This window comes from Sapajus apella, unplaced genomic scaffold, assembly GCF_009761245.1.
Source record: "Sapajus apella isolate SASKATOON/1434 unplaced genomic scaffold, GSC_monkey_1.0 scaffold468, whole genome shotgun sequence".
NCBI lineage: Eukaryota > Metazoa > Chordata > Mammalia > Primates > Cebidae > Sapajus > Sapajus apella.
Genome location: NW_022437404.1, coordinates 39,057 through 53,175, shown reverse-complemented (window position 1 = coordinate 53,175; position 14,119 = coordinate 39,057). Strand labels below are relative to the sequence as shown.

The following is a 14,119-nucleotide window of genomic DNA, read 5'->3' as shown; positions in this document are numbered from 1 at the left end:
TCTAATGACCATTTTAAAAGTAAATATCATCATACTTCGACAGATAAATGAGCATAAAAAGCTGCGATTTTAATATTTTCTTCTCATCTTAATGCCATATCCTGCCCATGCTCTCATTACTGAGTTTTTCTACCCAAATACGCATGTCCAAATATGTGATAGTTTCAATAGAACAGGTATCCAAGGCTTTTCTATAACAACAGGCAATGCCAGTCTTCAGTGTCTGACCTCATTACTCATTAAGTCTGGAAGGAGCAATGCTGATATGTAAATCTTGTAATATTTGTGGGTCCTCTTCTCATTCTGCTCCCCATTCTACCCCCTATCTCCTCCTCTCCATGTGTCTCACCCATTTTCAGGGGCCAAACCCTGGGGTTTCAGATTCACTCTTCTGAAGATACAGACATGCCATTGACTTGCAGCCTCAAAAACCAAAAACTGATTCTGAACCCACTGCCAGTAGAGATCTCCAAACAAACAAACCCCACTTTAGAGTTTTCCTGCTGAGGACTAGAACACAGCAACAGAATTGCTTGTACATGCTCAGAAAGAGACCAAGCCCAAAGGGCCTGGATATTGCTGACTTATTCTGTTACTAAGAAGTGCATGAATCCTTCATTTTCGTCTAAATTGGAAGAAAGAATTCAGCCAAGAGACATATAGCAAGAGTTGAGTAGCAGAGCTTATTAAAGGAAGATGAAGTGCATTCCCAGCATGGAGTGGAAAATAGTTTGGGTTGTCCTACCTGGAAAAATAGTAGTAGCAGTGTTTGTATAGAGAGACAGTACATTCTGAAAGAGGAGACAGAGTGGGCTGCTCAAAGGAGCCAGCAGCAGCCAGTGCTGAAGGACTCTATGAGAATCTCAGTGATTATTCATGAAGGGGCATGAGAGGGTGTCACTTGCAAGGATGTTCTAGGAGGACTCTTTGGGTGCACATGCTCTGTGATTGTACATGCTGCTACACATGTTGCATGTCTCAGTATTTAAAATCTCCACCCAGAGATGTGTTTTTTACTATTATAATAAGCAAAAGGCTATTTTATGTCAAGTTATTGGAGGAGTGCACAATTTCATCAGTGAAGAAAGTTCTTGCCATGGCTGTTTCTGGGTAGGGCCTGATGAGTCCCCTCCAGGGCCTGAGGAGACCAACCACAAGGCCAGATGTAGCCAGTGTAGCCATTGTCCTTTGTGCTATTGGTGCACAGTGCTGATTACCAGGAGGCAGTGACTCCAGGACTTGTTTTCCCAGGGGCTCCCATGTCTGCTCATTTCTGGCTGTCTGCCTGCTCTAACCCTCCCAGAGCTTATATGCTACATTTGACATGGAGACAATTCAATGTGAAGGGATCACATCAGTCCTCCAGCTCCCCTCACTGCAAATAACCCACTCAAACTCCAGAAAATTCACCCAAGAATCGTCAGCAAATAACCAGCTCAAACACCAGAAAATTCACTGCAGAATCATCAAAATAGTATAGTATATTCAGAAAAATCACAGTTTGAAGAAACTGGAAACAATAAACATGTGGAAATTGTCCTCATAGAATATTTAGACAATTTCACAGTAGAGAAAGAAACTTACGCCATATATTCCAGAAGCATTGCATGGTGATAATAAAATAATGGGAACAAGCTTTGAAAGTGCTCCCTCTAATCTTATTCCCATATGTTTTTGATAAAGGGTAACTTTTGTTTGCCGTTACGATAGTAGTACAATTCAAGGTGAGATTTCGCTTGCAGAATCATTGGGGTGTTGCATTTCTTGTCAGAACCCTGTGGCTGGTAATACTGTTGCCTGAGTTTTGCCTGGGCCTGCTGGGCTGGCAGGCTGTGCTCAGCTCACACTCCTGGTCTGGATCCCACACCTGCCAAGGGCAAGTCAGGTGGCAAGGAATGTGTGAGCGAGTGAGCATGGGGTCTGGCAACTGTGCACAGCCAGGCATGTTGGCTGTTCAGAGCAGGCAGCTCTAGGTGCCAGCATGGGTGCCAGATCCCTGTGAGGCTGCAGCTGAAGCAGTCACTCCCCAAGCAGCTTCTACACTGGCATTGGGGAGCATGGTGGCACCTAGAAGCCTGGAGACCCCAGAAATCAAGGCGCCAAAAAGGGAGTCACAGCCCTGGCTCGGTGAGCTCCCTTAAGAGTCACAGGTCTTGTCTCCTTCTCTTTGCCCACAACAAGGCAAGCAAAGCGTGTGTTTCAGCCCTATTTGTGTTACAGCTTTTTTAGCCTCACCATTTGGCAGATCCCTGGTCCTTACCTGTGCTAGGGAGAAGGAGATTCGCAGATATGTGGAGGGTGATCAGGACAAAGAGGAGCTTTATTAAGTAATAGAACAGCTCACAGACCTGCAGTGGGCAGCTCCTCTTCAGAGCCAGTTTGTCCTGGCACCTGTTCAGCTCTCAGCAGAGAGGGTAGCTGGTGAGGTCACCTTCACTTTGCAGCTAAAAGGAGACCCTGGGGAGGGCAACTCCTCTCTGCAGCAGGTCTTCCTCATCTCCCTGTTCTCTTTCTCTTCTCTCTCCATCCTCTGCTCAAGTCAGCGTGAGACCATGGCTTTTATGGGCCTTAGAGGGGAGGAAGTATGCACAATGGACAGCCATGGGGCAAGCCCAGAAAAGTCACAAGTTTTCACTGCTGATAGCAGGACTGGCAGCCCAGCCCATAGCCCTCTGACACTTCTTGGCCTGAAGGAGAGGCCTCACCAGGGACTTGTCTGCTTCTGCCCAGTAGGCTGTCTGCCTCCCACTGTTGTCCACATCACCCAGGCTGCTCATGCCAAGGGTCACCTGTAGGCCAGCTCCAGTTGCCCTCAGCCTGTCTTCCCTCAGACTCCCCATGGCTGAGGTGGCAGGAGGCTGGTGTGTCAATGCTGCCCTGAGTGCACACACCCGGTGAGGCTGTGACAGCACCAGGGCTTGGCCAACTTCACTCTGAGATTAGAGCAGGCACTTGAGAGCCGGAACAGGCCAGGGCAGGGGCCTGGCAGTGGGACAAACACCTCCAAGCCTGCAGGGACAGGGCAGGCCTTTTTGACCTTGAGGGTGTGGAGTGTAGAGTGTCCTGGATCCTGATGTGGAGGGTGGGGCTCCCTCCCAATCTATGGAGCCTTCACGTGGCCCTGTCACACCTTCTCACAACCTGGGGTGGGCAGCGTCCCTCACTGGGCCCAGACTGGCATCTGGGGCAAGGATTATGTCTCTGCAAGTTCTTCCCCTAACACTCAGGGGTATCCATGTTTCCCTCGTCACTTGGATGGGGCAGAGGAGGCACCTTGGGGAGCAGGTCACAGCCTGGCCTGGCTGTCAAGACCATCAGGGACCGTGGCCATCACTGCACATACAATCCTGGGTGGCCTCAGGCAGCGCCTCCTCCTGCGGGGCAGAAATGGTGTTCCCTCAGCAGGATGGACAGTGGCCTTGCCTCTGGCAGAGTCACTAAGGTGGGGTCACTCCCACTTCCCTCCCTGAGCCCCTGAAGCGTGGCGCCAGCTCCATGTCCTCCCCACAGCTGCAGGGTGAAAGCAGCAACACAAAAGTGGTGGGGGCTCTGGAACTGGGGGTGGGACTTGCCAACTGCTCAAGGGTTGGGACAGCACAGTCGTCTGCCTCAGGGATTCCAGGGACGAGGGACATGGGGAACAGTGGTCCCACCACGGCCACTCCTCCTACAGTCGCTCCTGAGGCCACCACTTACAACTTCCCACTGCAGCCGACCACTCTGGACAGTTCGCCACTGCCATCATCAGCACCCTTTAATTCTCAAATACTGAGGCAAACGTTAGCTGGCTTTTCTAGATTACCATCATCACAATTAGTTTCTTTTTTTCACAATTTATTTCTTCTTTTCTTTTCTTTCTTTTTTCCTTCCTTCCTTCCTTCCTCCCTTCCTTCCTCCCTCCCTCCCTTCCTTCCTTTCTTCCTTCCTTCTTTCCTTCCTTTTCTTATTTCTTTCTTTCCTTCTTTCTTTTTGTTACTATCTCCCTCTGTCACCCAGGCAGGAATGCAGTGGCGTAATCTTGGGTCACTGCAGCCTGGGTGTTCCAGGATCAAGTAATCTTCCCACCTCCCAAGCAGCTGAGACTAAATTAGTTTCTAAGTAACTTATTATTTTCTGTTGATCAAATTAAGTGTGATATTCTGGTTGCAATTGCACAACATCCAATAGTACTGAATTATTATTGGGAAATAGAGGCATGGTTTATTCTCAAATCCAGGGACAATAGTGATTTTACCCATGAAAATTTGAACTTTCTATATTAATAGAAGTGTATTTTTCCAAAGTAAATGAGACATTTTTTTCTTATATTTTGAGATGATTGAATATACTATTTTATGATGAGAAATCTGAATAATGCTTCTGAGTAATAGTTTATATTTATGAATTTTGAGATCACTGTTACCTTTAATAAGCAGGAGACTACTCAAGAGCTATGGGTGTCATCACATAAGATAGATGCAAATGTTGTCATTTTCAGAGGAGGGGAAGGATGATGATGAGGGGAATCCTTTGAAGAAACCAGAATTACTACACAGTATCTTCCTCATAATGTGTAATGCTGTCATTCATTAAATGTAGTCCTACTGCTATGAACATCCATAAATTAAAGGGATATAAATAATTTTAATACCAAGGGACATTATTCTCAGAAATAGAATGTGAAGGAACATGATAAGTGGCTGAGCTTGAGGGGTATATCATTTGGTTCAATCTATAGTGAACCATTAACTAGCTTTGTATCTTTGCAAAAGTTATTTTATCTTCATTGTTTTATTCTCCCCACCTGCAAGCATGAAAAGGGTGTTTCTTCTTCTAAGCGGATGTGAGAATTAAATACAAACATGAAGTATAGAAGCCCTCAGTACAATTCTGAGTACAAAGTAAAATACTCATGTTTACTGCAGTAGGATGAGAATCCTGCCCCTGCAAACACTAATGTACATAGGAATGAGTGCCTATCAGAACTGTGGTTGAGTGTGTATTCATGCAGAACTTTATATGTACAGTTATACATTGAAGTCCATTCTGAATCTTAGACGTTACATTTATCTTAATATAAAGTATAATAATAATCTAAAGGTAGTATTGTATGTTTAAAATTAGATGATTACATCAACTGATGTAATTTATAATTTTTCTCTAGAGTTCTCTTTCCTGAACATTCTTTTTTACCTATTATTTAGAGAAGACATCTTGCATTTTCCTATATGATAAAACAAGAGAAGCATAATAGTGAAGGGCCATAGCCCCAGTGAAATGAGGAAATCATAATGGGAACCAGGAATGAGGGATTGAACACCCTTCGCACACAATATTGGTTATGACAAAACAGAATTTTTCTGTTAACAGCTGACTTTCAGTCCTTGATCAATCTCTCAGACCCCTGAATACTTTGATTGCACTGATGACCTTATCACATCGTTAAGGTAAGTGCTATACAAAGGCACCTTCAGACCCTCCATTGCACATAAATGGCCCCTGCAAGCCCCTTGCCTGTGTGTGTTCTGGAGGTGCCACTAACCTTGGGGGCAGCATCAGGAGACACCTTTGAAAAAGCTTCTTTACTCAGATTAAATTATTAACTAACTCTCCATTTCCTTTAACTTATTAAAAACATCCCTACCTGTAAAAGGGACAGATTAAACTCTCTAGTTAACAGCTGTCATTCTGCCATATCATCAGATACCAGGGGCTGATGCTCTTTGAGGCATCCACAGAATCACAGCATTTTCCACTATTGAAAGACCTGAAAGATCACAGGGCCTTTATTTCAACTGTGAGACATGAAGTAATTTTTCCTAATCTACAACATTACGTTATGGCGCAATAAGGACCAGATTAAAGGTCTCCTGATTTCCAACCATGTTCCCTCCATCTCCTTTACCCTAAACACTCTCACTCCTGCAAACTCTTCTATTGTCAAGTGGGTAATGAGTGCCCTTACAAGGCTCAAACTTACAAACACATCACTGACCAGCACAGAGCTGGCTCACAATAGGGACCCAATTAAAGTGCTACGTGCAACTGGATCAAAACTTTCAAGTACTAAATTAAAACAATCCTTTAAAGAAGAAAATTGTTTCAGAATAGGACCGTCATACTGCATCTCTGACCAGCAACTGATGATGCTATTGAACTCAGATGCTGATTGGTTCCCCAACATGAGATTACCCAATCCAGGAACAAGGACATGAGTAACTCCCTCTGTTTGGGATGTGATTGGGAGGGGGGTGTCATAGATCTCCCTGAATGAGACTTACCTGCTGCTCTGGCACCTAGTCCTGTCCTGTCGTCCAGCATTGTGTGTCTGAGGCTCCTGCATGGCAGCGCTGATAGTGACACTGATAGCGCTAAGCTCCCCACTGGCTTTGGCTGGGGACACACGACCTAAGTGCACATTGTGGGTGCTAAGCTACTATGGCATCAGGAAAGTAGGGAGCAAATCGTCACTGTGCCCAGGCCATGTCCCTTAAGGAATTTTGATGTTTTCTTTCTTTAATTAATTAATTTATTTTTTATTTTACTTTAAGTTCTGGGATACATGTGCAGATCTTGCAGGATTGTTACATAGATATACACATGCCATGGTAGTTTGCTGCCTTCATCCCCATCACGTACATTAGGTATTTCTCCTATTGTTATCCCTCCCCAATCTCCCCACCGGCTGTTATCCCTCCCTTAGCCCCCAACCCCCAACAGACCCCAGTGTGTGATGATCCCCTCCCTGTGTCCATGTTTACTCATTGTTCAACACCCACTTATGCGTGAGAACATGTGGTGTTTTGTTTTCTGTTCTTGTGTCAATTTGCTGAGAATGATGGTTTCCAGATTCATCCACGTCCCTGCAAAGGACATGAACTCATCCTTTTTTGTGGCTACATAGTATTCCATGACATATATGTGCCACTTTTCTTTAACTAGTTTTTCTTGAATGGGCATTTGGGTTGGTTCCAAGTCTTTGCTATTGTAAACAGTGCCCCAAGGAACATACGTGTGCATGTCTTTATAATAGAATGATTTATAATACCATGGGTATATACTCATTAATGGGATTGCTGGGTTAAATGGAATTTCTATTTCTAGATCCTTGAGGAATTGCCACACTGTCTTCCACAATGGTTGAACTAATGTACAATCCCACCAACAGTGTAAAAGTGTTCCTATTTCTCCATGTCCTCTCCAGCATCTGTCTCCAGATTTTTTAACCATTGCCATTCTAACTGGCGTGAGATGGTTTCTCAATGTGAATTGATTTTGATTTGTATGTCTCTAATGACCAGTGATGATGAGCCTTTTTTCATGTTTGTTGGCCACATAAATGTCTTATTTTGAAAAATGTCTCTTCATGTCCCTCACCCACTTTTGAATGGGTTGGTTTGTTTTTTTTCTTGTAAATCTGTTTTAGTTCTTTGTAGATTCTGGATATTAGCCCTTTCTCAGATGGGGAGATTGCAAAATTTTTTTCCCATTCTCTTGGTTGCTCGTTCACTCTAATGATTGTTTCTTTTGCTGTGCAAAAGCTCTTAAGTTTAATTAGATCCCATTTGTCTATTTTGGCTTTTGTTACCAGTGCTTCTGGTGTTTTAGTCACGAAGTCCTTGCCTATGCCTACATCCTGAATGGTTTTGCCTAGGTTTTCTTCTAGCATTTTTACGGTGTTAGGTCTTATGTTTAACTCTTTAATCTATCTAGAGTTAATTTTTGTGTAAGGTGTAAGGAAGGGGTCCAGTTTCAGCTTTCTGGACATGGCTAGCCAGTTTTCCCAACACCATTTATTAAACAGGGAATACTTTCCCTATTGCTTGTTTTCATGAGGGTTGTCAAAGGTAAGATTGTTGTAGACATGTGGCATTACTTCTGAGGCCTCTGTCTGTTCTATAGGCCTGTATCTCTCTTTTGGTAGAAGTCCCATCCTGTTTTGATTACTGTAGCCTTGTAGCATAATTTGAAGTCAGGTAGTGTGATGCCTCCAGCTTTGTTCTTTTTGCTTTGCATTGTCTTGGCTACATGGGCTTTTTTTTTGGTTCCATATGAAGATTAAGGTGGTTTTTTTCCAGTTCTGTGAAGAAGGTCAATGGTAGTCTGATGGAGATGGGAATAGCACTGAATCTATAAATTACTTTGGACAGTATGGCCGTTTTCACAATATTGATTCTCCCTAACCATGAGTATGGAATGTTTTTTCATCTGTTTATGTCCTCTCTTATTTCCTTGAGCAGTGGTTTGTAGTTCTCCTTAAAGAGGTTCTTCACATCCTTTTTTACTTGTATTCCTAGGTATTTTATTCTGTTTGTAGCAATTGTGAACGGGAGTTCACTCATGATTTGGCTCTTGTTTGTCTGTTATTGATATATAGGAATGCTTGTGATTTTTGCATATTGATTTTGTATCCTGAGACTTTGCTGAAGTTGCTTATCAGCTTATGGAGATTTGGGCTGAGGCAATGGGGTCTTCTAAAAATCAATCTTGTCATCTGCAAATAGAGACAATTTGACTTCCTCTTTTCCTAATTAAATACCATTTATTTCTTTTTCTTGCCTGATTGCTCTGGGTGGACCTTCCAATACTATGTTGAATAGGAATGGTGAGAGAAGGCTCCCTTGCCTACTGCCAGTTTTCAAAGGGAATGCTTCCAGTTTTTGCCCATTCAGTATGATATTGGCTGTGGGTTTGTCATAAATAGCTTTTATTATTTTTAGATACATTCATCAATACCTAGTTTATTAAGGGTTTTTAGCATAAAGGGCTGTTAAATTTTGTCAAGGCCTTCTCTGCATCTATTGAGATAATCATGTGGTTTTGTCTTTTGTTCTGTTTATATGATGGATTACGTTTATAGATTTGTGTATGTTGAACCAGCCTTGCATCTGCAGGATGAAGCCTACTTCATTGTGATGAAAAAGATTTTTGGTGTGCTGTTGCACTCAGTTTGTCAGCATTTTATTGAAGATCTTTGCATCGATGTTCATCATGGATATTGGCCTGAAATTTTCTTTTTTAGTTGTGTCTCTGCCAGGTTTTGGTATCAGGATGATGTTGGTCTCATAAAATGAGTTGGGTAGGATTCCTTCTTTTTGTATGTTTTGGAATAACTTCTGAAGGAATGGAACCAATTCCCCTTTTTACATCTAGTAGAATTCAGCAGTGAACCTGTCGAGACCTGGACTTTTTTTTTTTGGTTAGTAGGTTATTAATTGTTGCCTCTACTTCAGACCTTGTTATTGATCTATTCAGGGATTCAACTTCTTCCTGGTTTAGTCTTTGGAGGCTGTAAGTGTCCAGGAATTTACCCGTTTCTTCCAGGTTTACTGGTTTACGTGCATAGAGTTGTTTGTAGTAACGTCTGATGGTAGTTTGTATTTCTGTGGAATCAGTGGTGATATCCTCTTTATCATTTTTTATTGCATCTATTCAATTCTTCTCTCTTTTCTTTTTTCTTAGTATGGCTAGCAGTCTATCTCTTTTATTGGTCTTTTCAAAAAACCAGCTCCTGGATTTATTGATTTTGGTGAAGGATTTTTTTGTGTCTCCATTTCCTTCAGTTCTGTTCTAATCTCAGTTATTTCTTGTTTTCTGTTAGCTTTTGAATTTGTTTGATCTTGCTCCTCTAGCTCTTTTAATTTTGATGGTAGGGTGTTGATTTTAGATCTTCCTTATTTCTCATGTGGGCATTTAGTGCTATAAATTTCCCTCTAAATACTAGTTTAAATGTGTTCTAGAGGAGGTAGAGGTTGCAGTGAGCCGAGATCATGCCACTGCCCTTTAGCCTGGCACTTGGCGACAAAGCACGACTCTGTCTCAAAAATAAATAAATAAATTAATTAATTTAATTTAATTTAAATAAATAAATAGATAAATAAATAAATGTGTCCCAGCAATTATAGTACGTTGTGTCTTTGCTCTCTTTGGCTTTGAAGAACATATTTATATCTGCCTTCATTTCATTATTTATCCAGTAGTCATTCAGGAGCAGGTTATTCAGTTTTCATGTAGTTGTGTGGTTTTGAGTGAGTTTCTTAATGCTGAGTTCTAATTTGATTGCACTGTGGTCTGAGAGACTGATCGTTATGATTTCTGTTCTTTTGCATTTGCTGAGCAGGGATTTACTCCCAATTATGTGGTCAGTTTTAGAGTAAGTGCCATGTGGTGCTGAGAAGAATGTATATTCCGTGGATTTGGGGTGGAGAGTTCTATAGATGTCTACCAGGCATGTTTGGTCCAGATCTGAGTTCAAGTCCTGGATATACTTGTTAATTTTCTGTTTCATTGATCTGTCTAATATTGACAGTGGAGTGTTAATGTCTCCCACTATTATTGTGTGGGAGCCTAAGTCCTTTTGTAGGCCATGCTTTGTGTATCTACTTGCTCCTGTATTGGGTGCATAGATGTTTAGGACAGTTAGCTCTTCTTGTTGCATTGCTCCTTTTACAATTATGTAATGCCCTTCTTTGTCTCTTTTAATCTTTGTTGGTTTAAAGTCTATTTTTTTCAGAGACTAGAGTTGCAAACCCTGCTTTCCTTCTCTGTCTCCATTTGCTGAGTAGATCTTCCTCCATCCCTTTATTTTGAGTCTATGTGAGTCTTTGCACATGAGATGGGTCTCCTGAAACAGCACACTGATGGGTCTTGACTTTTTATTCTATTTGCCATTCTGTGTCTTTTGATTGGGGCATTTAGCCCATTCACATTTAACATTAATATTGTTATGTGTGAATTTGATCCTGCCATTTTGATACTAGCTGGTTGTTTTGCCCATTAGTTGACACAGTTTCTTCATTGTGTCAATGGCCTTCACCATTTGGTAGGTTTTTCCAGTGGCTGATACTGGTTGTTGCTTTCCATGTTTAGTGCCTCCTTCAGCAGCTCTTGCAAGGCAGGGCTGGTGGTGACAAAATCTCTCAGCAATTGCTCATCCATAAAGGATTTTATTTCTCCTATATTTAGCTTAGCTTGGCTGGATATGAAATTCTGGGTTGATAGTTCTTTTCTTTAAGGATTTTGAATATTGGCCCCCCACTCTCTTCTGGCTTGTAGGGTTTCTGCTGAGAGATCCACTGTGAGTCTGGTGGGCTTCCCTTTGTGGGTAACCCGACCTTTCTCTCTGGCTGCCCTTAAGCATTTTTTTCCATCATTTCAATCCTGGTGAATCTGACAATTATGTGCCTTGGGTTGCTTTTCTTGAAGAATATCTTTGTGGTGTTCTCTGTATTTCCTGGACTTGAATGTTTGCCTGCCTTGCTAGGTGGGGAAGTTCTCCTGAATAATATCCTGAAGAGTGTTTTCCAGTTTGGATTCATTCTCCCTGTCACATTCAGGTACACCAATCAAGAGTAGATTAGGTCTTTTCACAAAATCCCATATTTCGTGGAGGCTTTGTTCATTTCTTTTCACTCTTTTTTCTCTAATCTTGACTTCTAGTTGTATTTCATTGAACTGATCTTCAATTTCTGATATCCTTTCTTCTGCTTGATTGAATCAGCTATTGAATCTTGTGTATGCTTCGCAAAGTTCTTGTGCTGTGTTTCTCAACTCCATCAAGTCATTTATGTTCTTCCCTAAGCTGGTTATCCTAGTTAGCATTTCCTCTAACCTTTTTTCAAGGTTCTTCATTTCTTTGTGTTGGGTAAGAGCATGTTCCTTTAGCTCAGAGATGTTTGTTATTGCCTACCTTCTGAAGCCTGCTTCTGTCAATTCATCAAACTCATTCTCCATCCAGTTTTGTTCCCTTGCTGGTGAGTAGCTGTGATCCATTAGAGGAGGAGAGGCATTCTGTTTTTGGTGATTCCATCCTTTTTTCGCTGGTTTCTTCCCATCTTGAAGGATTTATCTACCTTTGGTCTTTGAAGTAAGTGACTTTCAGGTGGGTTCTCTGAGTGGACATCATTTCTGTTGATGCTGAAGCTATTTATTTCTGTTTTTTAGTTTTCCTTCTAACAGTCAGGCCCCTCTGATGCGGGATTGCTGGAGGTCCACTCCAGACCCTTCTTGCCTGGGGATCACCCACGGGGACAGAAGAACAGTGAGGGTTGCTTCCTGTTCCTTCTTCTGGTATCTCCACCCTAGAAGGGTACCTGTAAGATGTCAGCCAGCGCTCTCCTTTATGAGGTGCCTCTTTGGATATATGGGAGTCAGAGAGCTGCTTGAAGAGGTGGTCTGTCCCTTATCAGAGCTCAAGTGCTATGCTGGGAGCTACTTTGTGCCATTCAGAGTTTCTGGGCAGGGAGGTTTACATGTGCTGCAACAGAACTAACAAATGCCTCTTTTCCCAGGTGCTCTGTCCCAGGAAGGTGGGGCCTTATTTATAAGTCCTTGACATGCTGCTGCCTTTTTTCAGACATGCACTGCCCAGCAAGGAGGGAGTCTAGTCACAGTCTGCCTGCAGAGGCCTTGCTCAGTTGCCTCAGTCTCTGCCCAGCTGCTGCTTGTGATTTTGTTTACACAGCTAATGTTAGAATGGCCGCATTAATGGCGAACTGCCTCGGTAATGGCAGATTGCCTAAGTAATGGTGAACTGCCTCAGTAATGGAGGATGCCCTTCCCACCAGGGAGAGCTGGACTGTCCCGGGTCAAGCTCAAACTGCTGCACTGGCTGCGAAACTCTCAAGTTAGTGCGTTTCAGATTGCTGGTCTTTGTGGGGTTGAGACACTCTTAGCCAGATCACCTGGCTCCCTGGTTTCAGCTCCCTCTTTTTCAGGTGTATGGGCAGCTCTGTCTCCCAGACATTTCTGGCTCCAATTAAAATGACCACCCAGATATGTGCAGGTTCTTGTGCTGCAGACCTGCGGTGCCCACAACTGTACTGAAAACCCATGGTGCTTGTCAGCTCTGGGAATCTCCTGGTATGAGGGCCATAAAGACTGAAGGAGAAGTGCAATATCTGAACTGAAGTGCAGGAGAGGCTGGTAAGGCCCCAATGGCCTCTGTTGGGTGTGGGGGGGTCCTCCAGTTAATTGTACCTCCCGTGTGAGGCAGGACCCCACTCTGCCTAGGCTCACCCCCCTTGAGCTACACCCACTGTCCAACCAGTCCCATTGAGATGCACTTGGTACCTTGATAGGAAATGCGGAGGTCACAAGCCCTCTGTGTTGCTCTCACTGGGAACTGCACTCCGGAGCTGTTCCTATTCAGCCATCATGAAGAAATTGTGATGTTTTCTTCAGGAATTGCCCATGTTTATCATATAGATCCCAAATTATTTCCACCACAAAAGCAGCTTGACTACTGCCCTCTCCCTGAGACTTGTAAAAGGAGCCTCTGTACAGGCCATTTCTTCTCAAATCTCCATGAATAAAATCTTTACATCACATTTCCTCAGGGTCATTAGAGGATTTAGAAATAAGGATAGTAAAATAAATTCCCCATATAGCACTTCCTTTTATTTCTTTTTCTTTTTATTTTATTTATTTATTTATTTTATTTAAGACAAAGTCTCACTCTTGACCTCCAGACTGGAATGCAATGGCAGAATCTCAGTTCACTGCAAGCTCCAACTCCCACATTCAAGCAATTCTCCTGCCTCGGCCTCCCAAGTAGCTGGGATTACAGGCATCTGCCACCACTTCTGGCTAATTTTTGTATTTTTGGTAGAGATGGGGTTTCACCATGTTGGTCAGGTTGGTCTCAAACTCTTGATCTCAGGTGACCCACCTGCCTCAGCTTCCCAAAGTGCAGGGAGCCAACATGGCATGAGCCACCATGCCCAGCCAAATACTTACTGTTATTATCTTGACTTATGTCAGACAAAAGGAGGGTTTATTTTCTGAAAAGTTTATGGGAGTCAAGGGAATTCAAAGGGTCTCTCCTAGGCAATCCTGTGTTATATCCTCCACAGGACCTTCGGTGTTGGCCCCTCTTCTTCCTATGTGAGGATGTGCCCTGTGGCCTCCCCATTATCTTCTTTCTTTTCTTTTTGAACCACAATGTTTAGAAAGCCTGTATCCCTTTAACATATGTAGATTCTCTGATAAAAGTTATGCTTAGAGCTTTTTCTTTTTTATGGGGAAAAATCCCTGGAGCTGAAGCCCAGATCTTTAGTGCTTGGCATCACCCTACAGATAAAGAGCATTTATGAGCTGTTCTCTGGGGCCTAAAGTACTTAAACCATCCTCTGAAATCCTG

At 42.9% G+C, this 14,119-nt stretch overlaps 1 protein-coding gene across 1 annotated transcript in view; it reads left to right on the top strand.

The window, feature by feature from the left end:
• The first annotated feature begins 6,241 nt into the window (after positions 1 to 6,241).
• Positions 6,242 to 14,119, top strand: part of LOC116545978 (HLA class II histocompatibility antigen, DR beta 3 chain-like) — a 26,440-nt gene continuing 18,562 nt past the window's right edge. The window contains 1 exon segment of the mRNA XM_032272368.1: positions 6,242 to 6,387. Within this exon segment, the coding sequence (XP_032128259.1) occupies positions 6,321 to 6,387 (67 nt within the window). The 5' untranslated portion in view covers positions 6,242 to 6,320.